Source organism: Dryas octopetala, chromosome 9 (genome assembly GCF_963921425.1).
Source record: "Dryas octopetala chromosome 9, drDryOcto1.1, whole genome shotgun sequence".
Lineage (NCBI taxonomy): Eukaryota > Viridiplantae > Streptophyta > Magnoliopsida > Rosales > Rosaceae > Dryas > Dryas octopetala.
In genome coordinates, this window is record NC_141374.1 from 3,741,774 (window position 1) to 3,759,134 (window position 17,361).

Below are 17,361 nucleotides of genomic sequence, written 5' to 3' on the forward strand. Positions count from 1 at the left end.
ATCTTATTCTAGCCAAGGGTTTACATTTCGTCGAAAATTTCGATGTTGAAGGGGTTTGAAATTTTAACACACATTCGACAAAATTTTAGAATATTTCGGCAAAATTTTGATGAATATTTTGCCAAAATTTTGAGCGAAATTTCAAACACCCTAACAAGTAAATTATTTTGAATTCGAAAGAAATTTCGACGAAATTTCGCTCACTTACCCAGTAACCCAGCTAACCAACTTTCCTCACCTGCACAGTCGCAACTCACACGCCTCTCTCGATCTCAAACTCGATCTGTAGCGTTGCTCTCTCTCCTCTCTCCTATGTCTTCTCCTTGGCTTGCTGGACGCCTGGACTGGACTGGACACATCTCTCTCTCTTCTCACCGGCATTCTCTGTGTCGATCTGTTCTTTGTCTTCTCACCAACTCCGGCCATCTCGAAGCATCCGGCCACCTCAAAGCCACTCCGACCTCTCTCTCTCTTAACCCTAGAAATCGGTTTGTAATTGTAAGTAGGAGTTTGTAACTTTGTAAGCCATTATCTCTATTTACAATTTTACAGTTAAAATTTTTAGCACCAAGATAAATTATTATCACCTATTATAGTATTATCTAAGATTGTATGACTTTGGAATTAAAATTTTAGGATTAATTGAATAATTTTAGGGTTAATTGAATAATTTTGGAATTGATTGTATGATTTTGGGTTGATGTTGAGATTTTGCATATTTGATTGTATAATTTGTATAACTTTAGAATTAATTATATGATTTTGGATTGATTTTGATTTGTATAATTTTATGATTTTGGGTTAATTTTTGAATCTTTAATCGTATAATTTTGGGTTAATTTTGATTCGTATGATTTATGTAATTTGTATGATATATAAATATTGATATGGAAGATGAAATTGATGATATGATATGGAATTGGAATTGGTATGATTTGTTAATAATTAATATGGAATTTGTATGATTTGTTAATAGTATCTAATATATATCATGTATGGAATTGTCGAATTGGTAATTTAGAATTAGTGAAATTAATATGGAGTTGGTAATAAAATAATAATTAATATGAAAATGAAATTGGTGATATGATATGAAATTACAAATTAGTAATATGGAATTGCCAATTGGTAATATCAATATGATATAAAATTACTAATTAGTAATAAGTTAATAACTAATATAATATTAATTTCTTGGTGATATACTGCTATGATATTAATATGAAATTTAACTCTCTTGTTAATTGTTATTGTTATTGTGTTACTGTGTATGTCTTTTTGTTATTAAGAATTTAGGATTCAATGGCCAGTGGAGGGAGATCACATGATCCAGCTTGGGATCATGCCGATCCACTACCGGGTAGCAAACAAGGTTCAATATGCAAATATTGTGGCCTTGTAATGAAGGGTGCTGGAGTGACACGACTGAAATACCACGTTAGTGGTTTGGATATTGGAAACAATGTGCAACGATGCAATAGTGTCCCACTAGAAATGAAACAATTCATCATTGCAGGGATGCAACACAAACAACACCGAAAGAGCAAAAAAATACAACGGATGGAAAAGCTCAGGGAAGAGCTTCGAGGACAAGGTCAAATTGAGCTGAGTGATGATGATGAGGATCATAATGATGATATGGGGCCTCAAGAGCAAAGAGAATTTCGAGTTGCACTTCGAGCCTCTAGAGCAGCAGAATGACAGAGGGAACACTTACATAAAGTCCCAAATAGGGGACAAGGTTTTGGGTCTAGTAGTGGTGCACAGATGCAAAGAGAATCAAGCATGAGGAAATCATGACCAACACCACCAGTAGCACCAAGCTTGTACAAGGCAGCTCAAGGACGCCAAAAGAGTGTTAAAAATCTCTTTTCTGGAGGGTCAATCAAAGATGGGATATAACGCTTGATCATCAAGTTCTTCATATATGAAAATGTTCCTCCTTCAAAAGCAGCATCTCATTATTTCAAAAATTTGGTGATAGGATGTCAACAGGTAGGAGTAGAAGTGAAACCTCCAACACCCTATCAGATACGCACTGAATTTTTGAACCAGGAGTTTCAAGAAATGCAAGAGCATGTTAACAAATTGAAGACCGATTGGGCAACTTATGGTTGCACAATCATGTGCAATGGTTGGACAGGTCCAACCAAATTGTCTATCATAAACTTTATGGCCTACTCAAAAGGGAAATCGGTATTCCTTAAGTCCGTTGATTCTTCAGATTGCATAAAGGATCATAAATATATTTATGGGCTATTGAAGGATGTAATCATGGAGGTTGGAGAGGAGAATGTTGTTCAAGTTGTGACCGACAATGGTTCCGCATTTGTCAAAGCATGTAATAAGTTAATGAACAAATACAATGTGTACTGGACGTCGTGTGCAACATATTGCATTGATCTAATGTTTGAAGAGATGGGGAAGAATGAGCAGGTTGTTAATGTGATTAAAAAAGCCAGAATAATCACGAATTATATTTATAACCATAACTGGTTGTTGGCAAAGATGCGAGAGATCACGAAGGGAGATATTGTTCGTCCTGGTGCCACCCTATTTGCTATAAACTATATTGCATTGGATAGTTTGTATGGTAAGATGATGGGGCTGAAGCAATTGTTCACCAGTGATGATTAGGATCGTAGCAATTTCTGGCGTTCAGATGCAGGCATCATGATTGAAAATATAGTTCTTGATCACTCTTTTTGGCAACAGGTGCATATAGTGTGTGGTCTGTTTGAACATCTCTACGTAGTTTTACGTATTGTCGACACAGAAATGTATCCTACAATGGGATCAATTTATGAGTTGATGCGTGTTGTGAAGGAAGAGCTAGAAAAAAAAAAATAGTGCACGGTGGGTGATAAAAATCATCAACGATCGATGGTTTAAAACGTTACAACACGATTTGCATGCAGCAGGTAACCCAATAATTTATTTGTTATTTTGGTTATGTATTTTTTTTAATTGATTTAGCTTTCAATTAATGTACTAAATTACTAATTATGTATTTCTATATGTACTTGATGCATGATTGCAGCCTATTATTTGAATCCTCGCTATCAATATAGATTTGACGTTGGAGATGATGGTGAACTTAATTATTCGGACTGTGCACAACGTATTCTCCAAATTGGATCCCTATTCACCAGAAGTTGACTAATTTGGAAATGAGGTAAAAAAATAATTTGCCATAAGGCCCATAAGAATCCTTACGAGAAATATTAATACTTTATAGAATTTGATTGTCTTAAATTATATATTTGATTGATATTGTATAATTTGTATTGTATTTGTATCTAGTTAACATATTTTAAAGATGCGCGGAAAATGTTCGGAGAGCGAGCTGCAAAGGCCGCTAGATCACGAATGTCTTCTAGTGAGTATACATCGTACTTGTATAAATTAGATTAACTTAATTATTTATTTTTATAGTTACACTTACACAAACAAAATTTTCATTTCAGGTGAATGGTGGGTCATGTATGGGAGTGATGCGCCTACTGTGAGAAAGTTAGCCGTCTAAGTTTTATCACAAACGGCGTCATCATCAGCTTGTGAAAGAAACTGGAGTACTTTCGCACTCATACACACCAAACAACGAAACAGGCTCTTATATAGTATGTTAAAAAAGATGGTGTATTGCTACTATAACATGAGGCTTGCACTTCGAGACAAGAAAGCAGAGGATGATCACATCGATGAATATGATCCGCTAGATATATATGATTCTGCTATAGGGGGTGATGATGTGGAGGAAAACCAGGTTTATCAATGGATAAAGCCCCTCCATTTAGATGACGATGCAGACAATCCAGATTCTGATATTGCAGCTCAAGCATGCTGGGAAGGTATCAATGTGGACAGAGTTCTAAATGAGGAGGTGAGCCCTACTAAAAGTTTTGATGAACTTATGCAACCAAGGTCGACACATCGTAATGAGCCGGTTCCCATTAATCCTTCTCGATCAGGCAACTCCGACACAAGATTGGGCACTCCTACCAACAGTGGAGGTAGAGGTAGTGGTTGTAGTAGAGGTAGTGGTGGTGGTGGTGAAAATGAAGATTGCACTAGATATTCTCAAGAGTATATGAGCCCATTTTTTGTTGAAGCAAACTACACACATACAACACAAGATGAGGATCATGGGAGTAGGCATGCCGGACCAGGAATTTGTGTCATAGGAAAAGGCTATAGTCGCAGACAAAGAGGTCATGAGAGTTTGGCACAAGAAGAAGATGATTCATTATCCACCACTTTTGGCTTTATCGGGGTAGGAAGTGACAATTACAATTATGGGCAAAACCCTCAAATATTCTACCCACCACATCTGCCTTACTCGATTGAGTCTGATAGTAACTCATTGGTACAACAAGAGACAAACTCTTCAAATGAGTATGCTTATGGGCAAATTCAACCACAACAGGTTCCTGATCCATATGGTTGGCATGTTGGCAATTATATGCAAAATTATGCTGGAGAAGTATCTTAGGGTGATTATTCTTCGCATTAGACATACTCTGGGCATGATGATACTGAAGACAGCGAAAATTTTGAACCTCCTAGAAACTCTATGTGGTATTGACTACTTTTGTAATTCATGTGGAAATATTGTAGTAAAAATAAAATTGAGGTGTTATTGAAGTAATTATTAATTAGTGACGCATTTTGTTAACAGTATTTGCCTCCAGCGCGCATTATATTCATCACATATCACATGAAACCTACCATATAATTTGGTTTCTTCAATGTTTTTTTTTTATCAATGTGGTAGATAATATGTTAAATAAATATATGATAAAGTTTCATTCAAAATTTTTCGCATTTTGATAGCAATTTCCGTCGTTTCTGTCGAATTTTTGTTGAAATTTAAAAATCTTCGAAATTTCCGTCAAAATTTCCATCGAAATTTCTTCGAAACCCGAAATTTTATTCCTTGATTCTAGCATGTATAATGGTTTAGCAATTTAGTGCAATTACTCAATTGCTAATTGCTACATTTAACACAACTTTTTAGCTTTAGCTATAACTAGAAAAAGTGCACGCGCAATGCTGTGGGTGTTAAAACTTTAGAAAATGTGTAAAAAGTTTATAAAATTTTAGCAAATATGTTTAAAAAATTTATTGGAAAGATAATACCATTTACATATATATGGAAATCTAAACAATGACATCATTGTTTTGTTTAGCAAGCCTAAGTTACAAAAGGTAGATTGATAACATGTTCTATATGCTACTTGTTATATTAAGATATTGATTATATCTTAATAAACCAACCAACATTCAAAAAGATATTACAATATTGGTGAGATATTTGTATGTCATTATTCCCAATTAAAAGATAGTAGTATTGAACTGCTCATTGTTCACAGGTGGGCTTCTTATCTATTTTGGTGTCTTCTCCTAGAGGGGGATTTTTCTTTTCTTGGCTAGGTTCTAGAGGGGGCTTCTCTCCTTTCATGTCTTCTGCGGAGATCTTTAATTCTCCTTTGCTGCAAATTTGGAAAATGTCAGTTGTTAGTGTAGATAAGCATCCAAATGTCAAATCATGTAATTTAAAAGTGGAGTTGAAAAATGTTTGAATGCAAAAACTTGATTTGAGTGAGATTTTTGGGTGTAGAAGGAATAACTCAATATCAATGTAAATGCTAGATATATAAACTTTTGAAACTAAATCAAAGTCCATTCTATTTATTTATTGTACTTTAGTGATCTGAAAGAGATAAGTGTAATCACGATTCCTACAAAATTAAATGAACAAGAACACGTGTACAAAATAATGTATTGTATTTATGATTTAGGGTTACAATCTCTGATTTTTGCTTTTCACAAGAAAAGACCCCTCTGATTCAATCTCTAAGGTTTTGATCTTGATTCAAGGGTGATGAACACTTGATCTTGAACAAGATAGGTGATGAAAGAACCGGCACTGTGTAATTGGGCTTGATGGCTTTCTCACAAACTTGATGAAATGTGTAGAGAGAGTTTCTGACTGTTTCTTTACCAAAAGATTGTGTATCTTACTCTGTTGTGAAGCCGTGTATTTATAGGCACCTCAAGGCTCTTGATGGACCTTAGACTTTGATTTGGATTTTTGATTTGAGCCCGTGTAATTTAATCCTTAAAGTGGCCCAATAAGATTTAATTTCCATGATTCAGAAATTTACAAACTAATTGGACTAATTTAGATCAAAAGCCCATCTATTTAGTTTAATTGGCATGGCACTCTGAATATTGTCATGTGCTATCTTCGAGCCCATTTTGTTGGAGTAGTCACACCCCACGTATTGTAATTTCGTAGGTCACGTAATCCATGTAGACTTGATTTTGACCAGTCAAAATTTGATTTATTGACCACCCAACAATTGTTAGTGATTTTTTTTAATCACCAAAATTTATGTGTCTACAAATGCCCCCACTTCAAGATGCGTTGTAGACTCATGCTTGTCAGGTGTAGGAAACGTAACTTGAAGTCGCCGGTTGCACGATACACAATGTGAATATGCATATATATAATGGAGGGGGGTTTTTTTTTTTGTATCAACTGATGACAAATGGAATTGGTGTGTGAATTCCCTTGCTCCAACATTGATCCCTCAAATTTCCCTTTTTTTTTTTTACTTGGACATAAATTATCCATATTGGATACACCACAAGTAAGAAATATTCGAGCAAACTTTGTAGAGATTGAGTCAATGGGTAATTACTCACATGATTTCCTATCAAGATATTTTGAGTCTAAATTAGGAATTGAATATATGAAGATCTCTGTCTTCCCCAAACAATTAGGAACCCAGTTAGCCAAATACTTGTACTGCAAGTTTGATATTGATTACAAAAGAGTCACCACCGTGTGTCTAGATTAATAATCACAAACACAAACTTGGTATTCTGCAAACGTGCACCGTCACTTTGATTTCTGAATCAACATAAATCATCCTCTTTCCTCTTGGTTTCCACGGATTGCTCAAGACCCAGACATGTCTTCCTCTCACGTCACACAGTAAGCACACCAAAGATCAAAGAAGGGTCATCTTTACTTCATGTCATTCCAATTATTATTATTATATATATATATAATCAAAAGACAAGTTTATGAGCATTGTGCCGTAAGTACTTAGTGCATGACTTTATTGCATCCAATCTTCATCATTGCTTTTCCTTTCATATATATTTGTATAGATATAAATATATATAAAAGCACTCTACCTTTTTAATCCCTTACTTTGTTTTTTATGTGAATAATATTTGATGTCTCACATCATGTTCATTGGTAAAGCACGCATTGCATGAATGTGTATAACCATGTCTTGAACATCCAGTCACATTTATTTATTTATTTATTATTTTTTTTTCACCACTTATGATTTACTTTTTTTTTCTTTTTTTTTTTAGGTGACCCAAAGAGGAAACAATACAATAGCAAATCCTTGTCATTCGTGGGTAAATACTTGCGTGATTAGGCTTTACACATTACTTCGTTGGCTTGGCGAAAAACCCTAAGTACCAAGATTTACTAGAGAGCTAGTCACGTACAGATCTTTGTACAGTTGGGCTTTACACGTCACTTCGTTGACTTGGCGGAAAATCCCAAGTGTATAGATCTCTATCAGAAGATTGTGCTGAACCATTCTCTCCATAGGTCTTTGTGCACTTGGGCTTTACATGTCACTTCGCTGACTTGGCGGAAAATCCCAAGTGTCAAGATCTGCTCCTTAAAAAGTTTGTTTAACAAGAAGCCTGCCTCACAAGAAGATCTTGCCGGTACTTTTTTTTTTTTTTTTTTTTTTAATTTTTAAAATTTTTTATGGCTAACATCCATGTGTGTTTTGCTTTGTCTCAGTCATGGTATACTTCAGGAGTTTCAAGAAGTTTATTTTGACCATACTTGAAAACAAAGACGACAACGTAGAAGAAGGAACCACTTTGACAGTATGCCTGCCTTTAATTGGCCATCGAGTTTTAGACTTCCCGCTAAAACTAATCTATTCCATATGCCTTCTTGGTCTTACACAGCATCTCGGGAGCTTACTAATTTTTGAAAATCGCCCTCGACAAACAGAAAGGATATCTCAGATGTCTTATTGTTGAAGTCTTTGTATCATATTTGTAACAACTCATCAGATCGGTTCATGCTTCATGGGGATCGCATACGCAGAAGGGACGTACGATGGGGATCAGCATACGCAGAAGGGACGTACGATGGGGATCAGCACTTAAAGCAAGTAGCGAATTTTCCTATACTGAAGGTTATTGGGATTGGCTTGAAAACGTATTGAGCCAAAACAAAGAATATCTTGATCACATGGGGCTTTATGAGGTTGTTTATGCTTCCCTATTCAGTTATGATCGTCAGGCTTCGGTAATTCGTGCCTTCTGCGAGCATTGGTGTTCCGCCACTAACACCGTCCACACTTTTCAAGGAGAACTCTCTATTTTTCTTTAGGATTTATACAGGATCATTCGCTTACCATTGATGGGGAATTTTATGAAGAAGTAGTTCCGAGTGCTGAAGAATTTATTGGAAAAAACAAAGAAGGGAAACCTCTACTTTCCGCCCAGCTGTCTTCACTTATATTTGGCTTATCACAGACTTTGCCGAAAGGTCAAAGGGCGTCATGTGGTGAAAATATCTTGGATAAAATATTGGTACAAGGGGCCAACAAAGTATACCAAGCCACCGACGAAAACTTCATGAAATAAGACTCAGAAGCCACAAGGTGCCAACAATCTGTCATGGCAGATCGATGAAGCTCAACCAGCACTGTGGAGGAAGGAGAAGTGTTTAAGAAATTGGCGGTATAAGACACAGACATAGAATCAACGTACTTGGCTGCTTTTCTAGCGTGTGGGTTATGCAAATTCACCCTTTCCAAAGGTCATGATAATCAGATTCGACCTGGAGTTCTGAAAGTTGTGAGCAAGATGGCGCACAATAATTTTTTTATCTTGGTCATACCAGTGTTAGCGAGCATCTACCAGAGGATGAATGACATGGTTGATTCCTCTGATCTTGGCAATTGCTCGACTGCACTTCCATTTCACTTCATATATGGGTGGCTAAGCGAATACTTTGATACTCATTTCAGGTCTGAGCTGAATGACATGACTTTTCCTAGTATGGTGAGATTCTCTGGAGAGTATTTTGCCAAACGTTTTGAGGCTTCAGAGGCCCACGCTTTATTTAGTAGCCATGGAGGGGTGTCTATGAATCAGTTGGCCAGAAAACTTAAGAAGCGAGCGCACCCTGTTGACAGAAGCTCCATAAGCAATATTGACTATGGATACTTCATAAGCCTTTGTTCTAGCTACCTTTCTTTGCGTCAGGATAATGATCGAATCGTCCAGCCATACAGTCCTCATCGATTTAGCAGACAATTCAACTTTGTTTAAGATGTACCTGGACGACTCAAGGATGACATTCGTACGAGCGCCTTGGAGATGGTGTACAATTGTTGGGCCTCATGTACCAAATTCGGCACTAATTCTAAGTTAACTTTACCTGCTGGACATGAGCTCGATGATTTTTCAATAACACAAGACTAAGTCACTTGGTGGTCAAAAGTGCACCGTTTTGACTCCACCAAGGCGATGAAGATCACAATTGTGAACAAGCCTCCTATTGCTTCAAAGCCTTAACAACAAAATAGAGGTGAACTTCTACATGATAGAGATGAAGTTGAAGATAGCTCCAACACCTCCATGTCTTAGACCCGACGGTCCATCCTGATTAAAGATATTCCAGTCCATTCTACCTCAAACTCTATGAAATAAGACCATACTACAAACGTGCAAGAAGACCTTGGCTAGATCATAGAAAGGAAAAGTGTGACCACAAACTTAAGAGCGAGAAGTGACAATAGTCAGGATGATAGTGATGCCAACTTCAAGTGCCGAAAGGCAACCTCAGGTCTTGGTCCCACTTTCTGCGATCCAAATGCATCATTTACTCTTGATGAGAGTGCATTTTTGGATAGAGTGCCTGATTATTCACAATCTTTACCGGTTGACGAGGTATGCAATATTGTTTGTTTCCACTTATCTCAGCTCTTATAAATATATAATGTTTTTCGATCATGTTTCCTTGTAGGCTTTTGATGCAGAGGGCTTGATTGGCAACATCTTTTCAAGAGGACAATTTGCATCCGTTGAAGCAGAGCACTCAAACATTCCATCCTCATAAGTTGAAGGAGCAAGAAACCTTGCACAACCTAAAAGAAACTTACATGCTAATTCAGATGGTAAATGTCAAGTTTTTTTTTTTTAATACGTTGACTAATGTGTTGATGCCTTTGACTGTTTACAGGCATGTGGAAAAAACTTTCGCCAAACCTTGCAAATCAGATAGCTGCTTCCGACTTTACTTTGAGTGGTTCTAATACAGTTGATGTTGACAAGATAATTCGGAAAGCTAACCTGCAGACAGCTTTAGTGATACAGGAGAAAATCAAAAGTATCATATTGAAGTCTCCTTTAGAACGAATTTCACATTTCAAGGCGGAGCTAGATAGGCTTATTGTTGCAGTTAGCAATTTTGGATTGAATCCTTCACCTTTTAAAGTCAAGCTTGAAAACCTTATGATAGATGCATCTGCGTACAACTCTGTATGGTCTTCCCATTCCAAAAAGATGACTCCCGAGGTGCATAGCCAACATTTAGCTGCCACTGAGTCTTGTCTTTCCAGTGCTCTTGCCCTTCAACATAAAGAAGCGCAGAATCGCGAGTCGATATACAACTCTTTATGCTCTGCCAAATTACGCCAAAAGGAGCTGAAAAGGGAACAAGAATGACTGGAGGAACAAGTTAATCAACTTATTAGCCATTACTCGGAGAGTGATGCACAACTCTTGCAACAATAAGAGGAGGTTGCCCGCTTAGAGAAAAAGAAGTCAACTATCGCTGAAGCTCCTGTATTGACTTCTTCAGATGCTGAGACTTTGAAGACACTGTAAAACTCACTTGAGCGTCAATGAAGTAACTTCAAAGACTTCAACCTAGATTAATGCTTTTTAGTTTTTTTTTTTTTTCCGAACCTCATGTCTTGTAATAAAGTCAGCATTAGCTGAACCTTATAATAATATGAAGCATTTCACTTTATTTTTATGAAGGTACCTGAAATTTTCTCTGATAAACTTGATTTTTTTTTTTATGCTACTGAACTTGGACTTAGTTGTTCCAAGCTGCCTACGTACCTTTCTCTAGAAAGGGATCAAGTCATAACGTAGTTCAAGACAAACTTTTTTTTTGTCCAAACTTTTGCTTGAGCCGCCTTTTCAGGTTTTTCAGCTCAACAGACTTTTTGTGCTCTAAATTTTGCTTGGACTGCCCTTTCAGGTTTTCAGTCCAACGAGCCATTTTTTCCTTTTTCTTTGGGTGTCGTACACAGTTTAGGCTCATGCGAGCCAGGAGCAAAGTGGGTGCTTTTCAGGCGTAGTAACACTTCAAGAATTTGCCATTGATTGGCCCAACTCTCAATCCATCTTCAGACACGATCCTATATGCTCTGTTCGTGTACACCTCACGTACTACATAGGGTCCATCCCACTTTGCTGTAAACTTACTTCCTATCTTATGTGTAGTGACAATGGGCCTACGTACAGCAAGCACCAAGTCTCCAACTTGAAAGGATCGAGGTCGAACTCTCTTGTTAAAGGCACTTGAAAGTCGAGCTTGATAGCATTCTAAACGTTGTTGGGCTTCAAGTCTCTTTTTGTGTAAAGCTTCCAACTCTTGGAGATGTAACTTGGCATTTTCCTCGTCTGTCAACCCTTCTTATATAGCAATTCTCAAGGAGGGAATCTGACGCTCTAATGGTAGAACAACTTCCACATCATACACGAAGGAGTAGGGAGTCGATTGAGTAGGTGTTCGATATGTTGTTCGATATTCCCAAAGTGCTAGACCTATTTTCTCATGCCAATCTCTCTTTGACTTGCTAACAACCTTTTTTAATAGATTGCAAAAGGTCTTGTTGAATACTTCAACTAATCCATTGGTCGAGAGATTATACATGGAAAAGTTGTACTGTTTGAAGCCGAACTCCTCACCAAACTTGCTCATCAGTCGATTGCAGAAGGACTTCCCATTATATATGATAATGTAATGCAGCACACCATGCCGATGGATTATGTATTCTTTAATGAACTTTACCACAGTCTCCCCTTTCACCTCGTTACAAGGTATAGCTTCAGCCCGCTTCGAAAAGTAATCTGTTGATGTTAGAATGTATGCATAACCAGCTGAAAACTTAGGTGATATCGAGCAGACCACATCAAGTCCCCATGCACCAAAGGGCCAAGAAGCAACAGTATGATGCAATGACTCAGGGGGTTGATGTATGAAATTAGCATGGAATTGGCATACCTGACATTTCTTGACGTAGTCAATGCAATCTTTAACCATGGTTGACCAGTAATAATCCATCCTCTTTATCTGAAAGTGGAGCTTAGGGCCCGACTGGTGGGCACCGCACACACCTGAATGAGCTTGTTCCATTGCTTTGAGTGCTTTTTCTCCCAAGCATATGAGGAATACTTCTTCAAAGGAACGATGATAAAGTGTTTCCTTGTAGTAAATGAATCGCGGTGCTCGACGTCGTATATTTGTACTATGTTTTGGATCCTCAGGAAGTTTTCCATACTCTAGGTAGTCGATCAAAGGTTGTCACCAGTCCTTAGCATCAATAGGAAAAACTGAGATAACATTGATTTCTTCTTGTTGCAACATCTTTTCTGGTGGCATAACCCATCGTTGACAAATGGGGAGGTTCGTGGCTTCATCCTCAGATAATGCTAAGGTCGCAACTAGATTGGCCAAAACATCTGTCATTTGATTTTCTTTCCTTGGCATATGTACCAACGTGACAACATCAAATTTCTGAAGCAATCTCGTAGCTAATTGGAAGTACGGAATTAGGTCATCTTTCTTCACCTGACTCTTGACTACCTTTGCAGGAATGTAAATGATTTCATATTGATTGAGAAGTAATGCCTATTTTGCCAATCGTCCTGTCAAAACTGCCTTTGAGATAATGTATCTAACTGGATTAGTTAGTGCCACCAAGTGCACAGTGTACGCTTGCATGTAATATCTAAGCTTTTGTATTGCAAAGATAAGTGCAAGGCACGTTTTCTCTATCGGAGTGTAATTTAATTTGGGACTGGTGAGTGTTCGGCTCAGAGAATAGAGTGCTCTTTCTTTACCAGACTTGTTCTCTTGTGCGAAAAGTGCTCCTACTGACATTTCCTAAGCAGCGATATAGAATACAAGTGGCTTACCAACTATTGGTGCACCTAAGACAAGTGGGCTTGACAAATACTTCTTTATACTTTGAAAAGCATTGTGACACGCCTTATCCCATACAAACGACACGTCTTTCTTCATGAGTCGATTGAAGGGTTGGCAACGCCTTGCTAAATTCGAGATAAACCGCCAGATAAAGGCAAACCGACCTTGCAGACTCTTCAGCTCATGGAGGTTCCTTGGTGCAAGCATGTCTTGGATAGCCTTGATCTTTGACTGATCCACTTCAATGCCACGATGTTTGACAATGAAACTGAAAAATTTCCCAGATGAGATACCGAAAGCACACTTCAATGGATTCATTTTGAGTTTATACTTCCGCAACCTATCAAATACTGTATGCAAGTCTTGTAGGTGATCTTCCTTCTTTTTAGTCTTGACCACTAGATCATCAACATAACATTCAACTTTCTTATGAAGCATATCGTCAAAGATCTTCTGCATAGTGCGTTGGTAGGTAGCTCCAGCGTTTTCAGTCCAAACAACATCACTTTGTAATAGTAAATACCTTTCAGAGTACGAAATGCTGTAAGTTCTTCATCCTCAAGTGCCATCCTTATTTGATTGTATCCAAACGAACCATCCATAAAGGACAAAGCTTCATGCTTTGTAGTTGCGTCAACCATAAGTTCGATTATCGACTAGGGGAAGTCATCCTTTGGATAAACATCATTCAAATCTCGGAAATCAACGCAAACCAGAATTTGCCCGTTCTTCTTCTTTACTGGGACAATGTTTGCAATCCACTTTGGATACTGAACTTCCCTTATGAAATCAATTGCTTTTAATTTGTATACCTCAGCTTCAATTTGAGTGAGAAGCTCCATACGAAAGCGACGTTTTTTTTGCTTAATTGGACGTGTACCAGGCCGAACTGCAAGGTGATCTACTGCCACCTTTGGATCAAGTCTTGGCATTTCTTTGTACGTCCAGGAAAAAACATCCTTGTACTCAAGGAGTAATTCATGATAACTTTTTTCTTCAGCGTCACTCAACATCGTACTAACAAAAATTGGCTTAGGCTCTTCATCAGTGTTCAAGTTAAGCTCCTTCAATTCGTCCACAGTATCTTGCCCCCCCGTCCTTAAGTACTGGTGAAGCTTCTTCAATCTCATCTTCAGAAGATTCTTGGTAACCCTCTCCTCTATGGTGATGTGGAAGACGGCTTCGATTTCTTCCTTTTCGTCATCCTCGGCAGGACGTTCTTTTGACTGACCTGTCAATATGATTGTGTGCACTTTTACTTTAAGGTACCCTTCCATCCTAACTTCTAACGTTGAAAGACGACGCATACGCGAAGGAATAAGACTTCGGAGCTTTCATTCTTCTCTCAGTTCGTCGAGTCTTCTCCTTTTTAACACCTTACCATTCTTATTTCCAGAGGCCTTGCTTGAAGTCTCAATTCTCTCAAACGCAGATTTTCTTGCATCATATGGTAAGTCATTTTCTGTTTAGTCTGAAAAAGCCAGCCTGTTGAATACTGAGGCAAGAATAGTTGGTGTATTAACACAATGAGAGGTAGAACTGTCAATGCGACCAAACACAAATGCTCTTGGCGCTCCAAAATTGATGCGGTCAAACATCGAGGCTCTTGAAGTTGTGTGGATTCTGTCCAGTGCTGAGGTTTAAGGATTTGGTTGTGAATCTTCGCTTTTGTCTTCCTCTATCACCTCCACACTGATATGCATTGCATTTGCCTTCTTTTAGCGGTTGGGGTAAATCCAAGACCTGGTCTGGTAGAGTTAACCGTGTTTCCTTGCTATCACAGTTTCTTTTGAGCTTCATTAAGCCCATGTCTCTTGTCATTTGTAACATTTGGACTGAGCCTTCCTAGCTCAGAAGTAGAGGTAAAGTCGTACCCAGCTTTTGATAACACTTATAAGCATTAGGATCAAACCCTTGAGTTCTTTTGTCTGGAAGAATCTCATGCTTTGTTGAATTTTGGGATGGTCTAACAAATCCTCCCAGCGGTTGCTTATGAGGAGTTGAATTACTTATTTTGGAAGGGGAACAATTGATTCCTCCTTCAAAACCTTAAGATCTGTCTTCCCTAGCTTCCGCAGCTGCTCTTTCTCATCATGTTCCACGAATAGAGATTGTCCTTCCTTTCGTTGAGACTTTGGAGTGTACCGAAGAATTGGAGTCGGGAGCACGTCAGACTCTTGCAAGGACGACCTATTTCCTTTGGATTAATCATTCTATGGTAGCTCCACGACATCATGTTTTGTCTATATCAACTTTTCTTTCTTTTCCTTCTTTAATTTTGCCTTTCATGTGGACAAGATTTATGTTGGAACAACCTCTTCCACTGAGCTGTCGTCCGTGTAAAATTTTGCATCAGCAAAATGTGACTCCGCTTCAGTAAATGGCTTCGTATTGCCAACCACTTTTTTTTTCTGTGTCTCTATAAAATTTGAAGCACTGATGGAGGGTTGAAGGCACAACCTCATTTTCATGGACCTATGGTCGTCCAAGCAGCAAGTTATATGAGGGCTTTGCGTCGATCACATGGAACAGAGTGTGTGACTTTAGTTCACCAATGTTGAGCTCTAATCTCATCATGTCAGGGCTCTCTGCCCGTCTTTGTTAAAACCTTGGATCATGAGGTGACTACGAGAAAATTCCTCAATTGTAATGCCCAGCTGTTTTATTATTGACTTGGGCATGATATTCACAGCAGAACCTCTATCCACAAGCATACGATTAATCTTTTGCTCTCATATGTATGCAGACACAAAGAGCAAACGATTGTGTGACTTGGATCCTAATTGAAGGTCTTCATCAGTAAAGTGATGTTTGCACAACATGTGGCACATTGACATAGCCCAAGCTCCAACCTCCCCACATTATTGAATTCATGAAAGTAAAAGCTCGGGTCTACCAGTACTTGGACCAGCGCTTTTCTCACCTCTTCTGAGAGTCGAAGTACTTCTTGAATATCAAAACCTTTCGATAGGCCTTCTAGCTGAGATAATACCTTTGGTTTCTCAGCAACTTCATTAACATCAGCAGTACATTCCTCATCTCTAGTCTCGTAGTAGGTTGTCATAAACGGTCTCCACCAACTCATCCTTGAAGAAACCTTTGGGAAAGTAGTCTTATAGTGTAATAGAGTTGTATGGCTTCCGCTTTAAAAGCCTGTCCACCCCATCAACGTTTCCTCTTTTTGTCGGCCTCTTTCCACCTTTCTTTTCGGGGCGGCGATGAGTATCCCTTTATTGTTGCTTTTTATTCGGATGCTCATTTTGTGCGTATGACACCTGCTTTCTATGAGGCTTCCGTCGGGTGACTAGAGTCCATCCTTCATCATCCTTGACTGATTGATCACCGTGCGAGTTGACATTAATTTGGAAGCTCGTTTCAACAGTCTCCCTCTTCAGCTCAAGTTGAGCTTTCTTGGCACTTACCGCCATTGATCAAGACGAAGGTGTTAACGGTAAGGTAGATAATGGCACATAATCAAAGGATTCAAACACTATAGTTGCATGATTTGCCTCCGCCACGTCATCGATGTCTAACTGAATCCTACCCTGCTTTGCAAGATTCATGATCAACTCTTTTATGACAAAGCATCTTTCCACTGGGTGAATGACTAAGCGATGATATTTACAGTACTTCGGATTGTTAACTCGATTCATCTCCTCTAGCCTCTTGCATTCAGGTAATTCGATTACTTTCTTCTCGGGTAAATCCTCTAGCATGCCAGCTACATCAGAATTTGGGAAAGGATACTTCTTTTCCTCTAATTCTTTCAAGGTACGTTTTCTCCTCCCTAGCTCTAGATTTGGCTCAACTCTCTGCACTTCTTTTCTTTTAACACTTGTTGAAATTTTGATAGGAGCTGTATTGATCGCCATTGCCTCTTTGGTGGACTTCTTTGTGGACTTGTCCTTAACTATCCTTGGGCCGAACACCTTTTCTTTTCTATAATCTCCAACAGGCTCTTTCTTACCACCATGACTGGCTATGCTTAACTCTATATCGTGTGCTCAAGTTGATAACTCTTCAAACATTCTGGACTTGATACCCTGCAAAAAATACAACAAATTCCAATGCAT

The 17,361-nt window shown here is 38.3% G+C and overlaps 1 protein-coding gene and 2 pseudogenes across 1 annotated transcript; 2 read left to right on the forward strand and 1 right to left on the reverse strand.

Moving 5' to 3' along the window:
- Positions 1–2,067: 2,067 nt before the first annotated feature.
- Positions 2,068–2,637, forward strand: LOC147273223 (uncharacterized). Its single transcript, XM_086228179.1, has one exon. It carries the CDS (start codon positions 2,068–2,070, stop codon positions 2,635–2,637), a length of 570 nt encoding a protein of 189 aa, XP_086084305.1.
- Positions 2,638–8,170: 5,533 nt separating this feature from the next.
- LOC147273224 (uncharacterized) lies at positions 8,171–10,953 on the forward strand (annotated as a pseudogene).
- An 820-nt stretch (positions 10,954–11,773) lies between these two features.
- On the reverse strand, positions 11,774–17,361 carry LOC147273225 (uncharacterized; annotated as a pseudogene).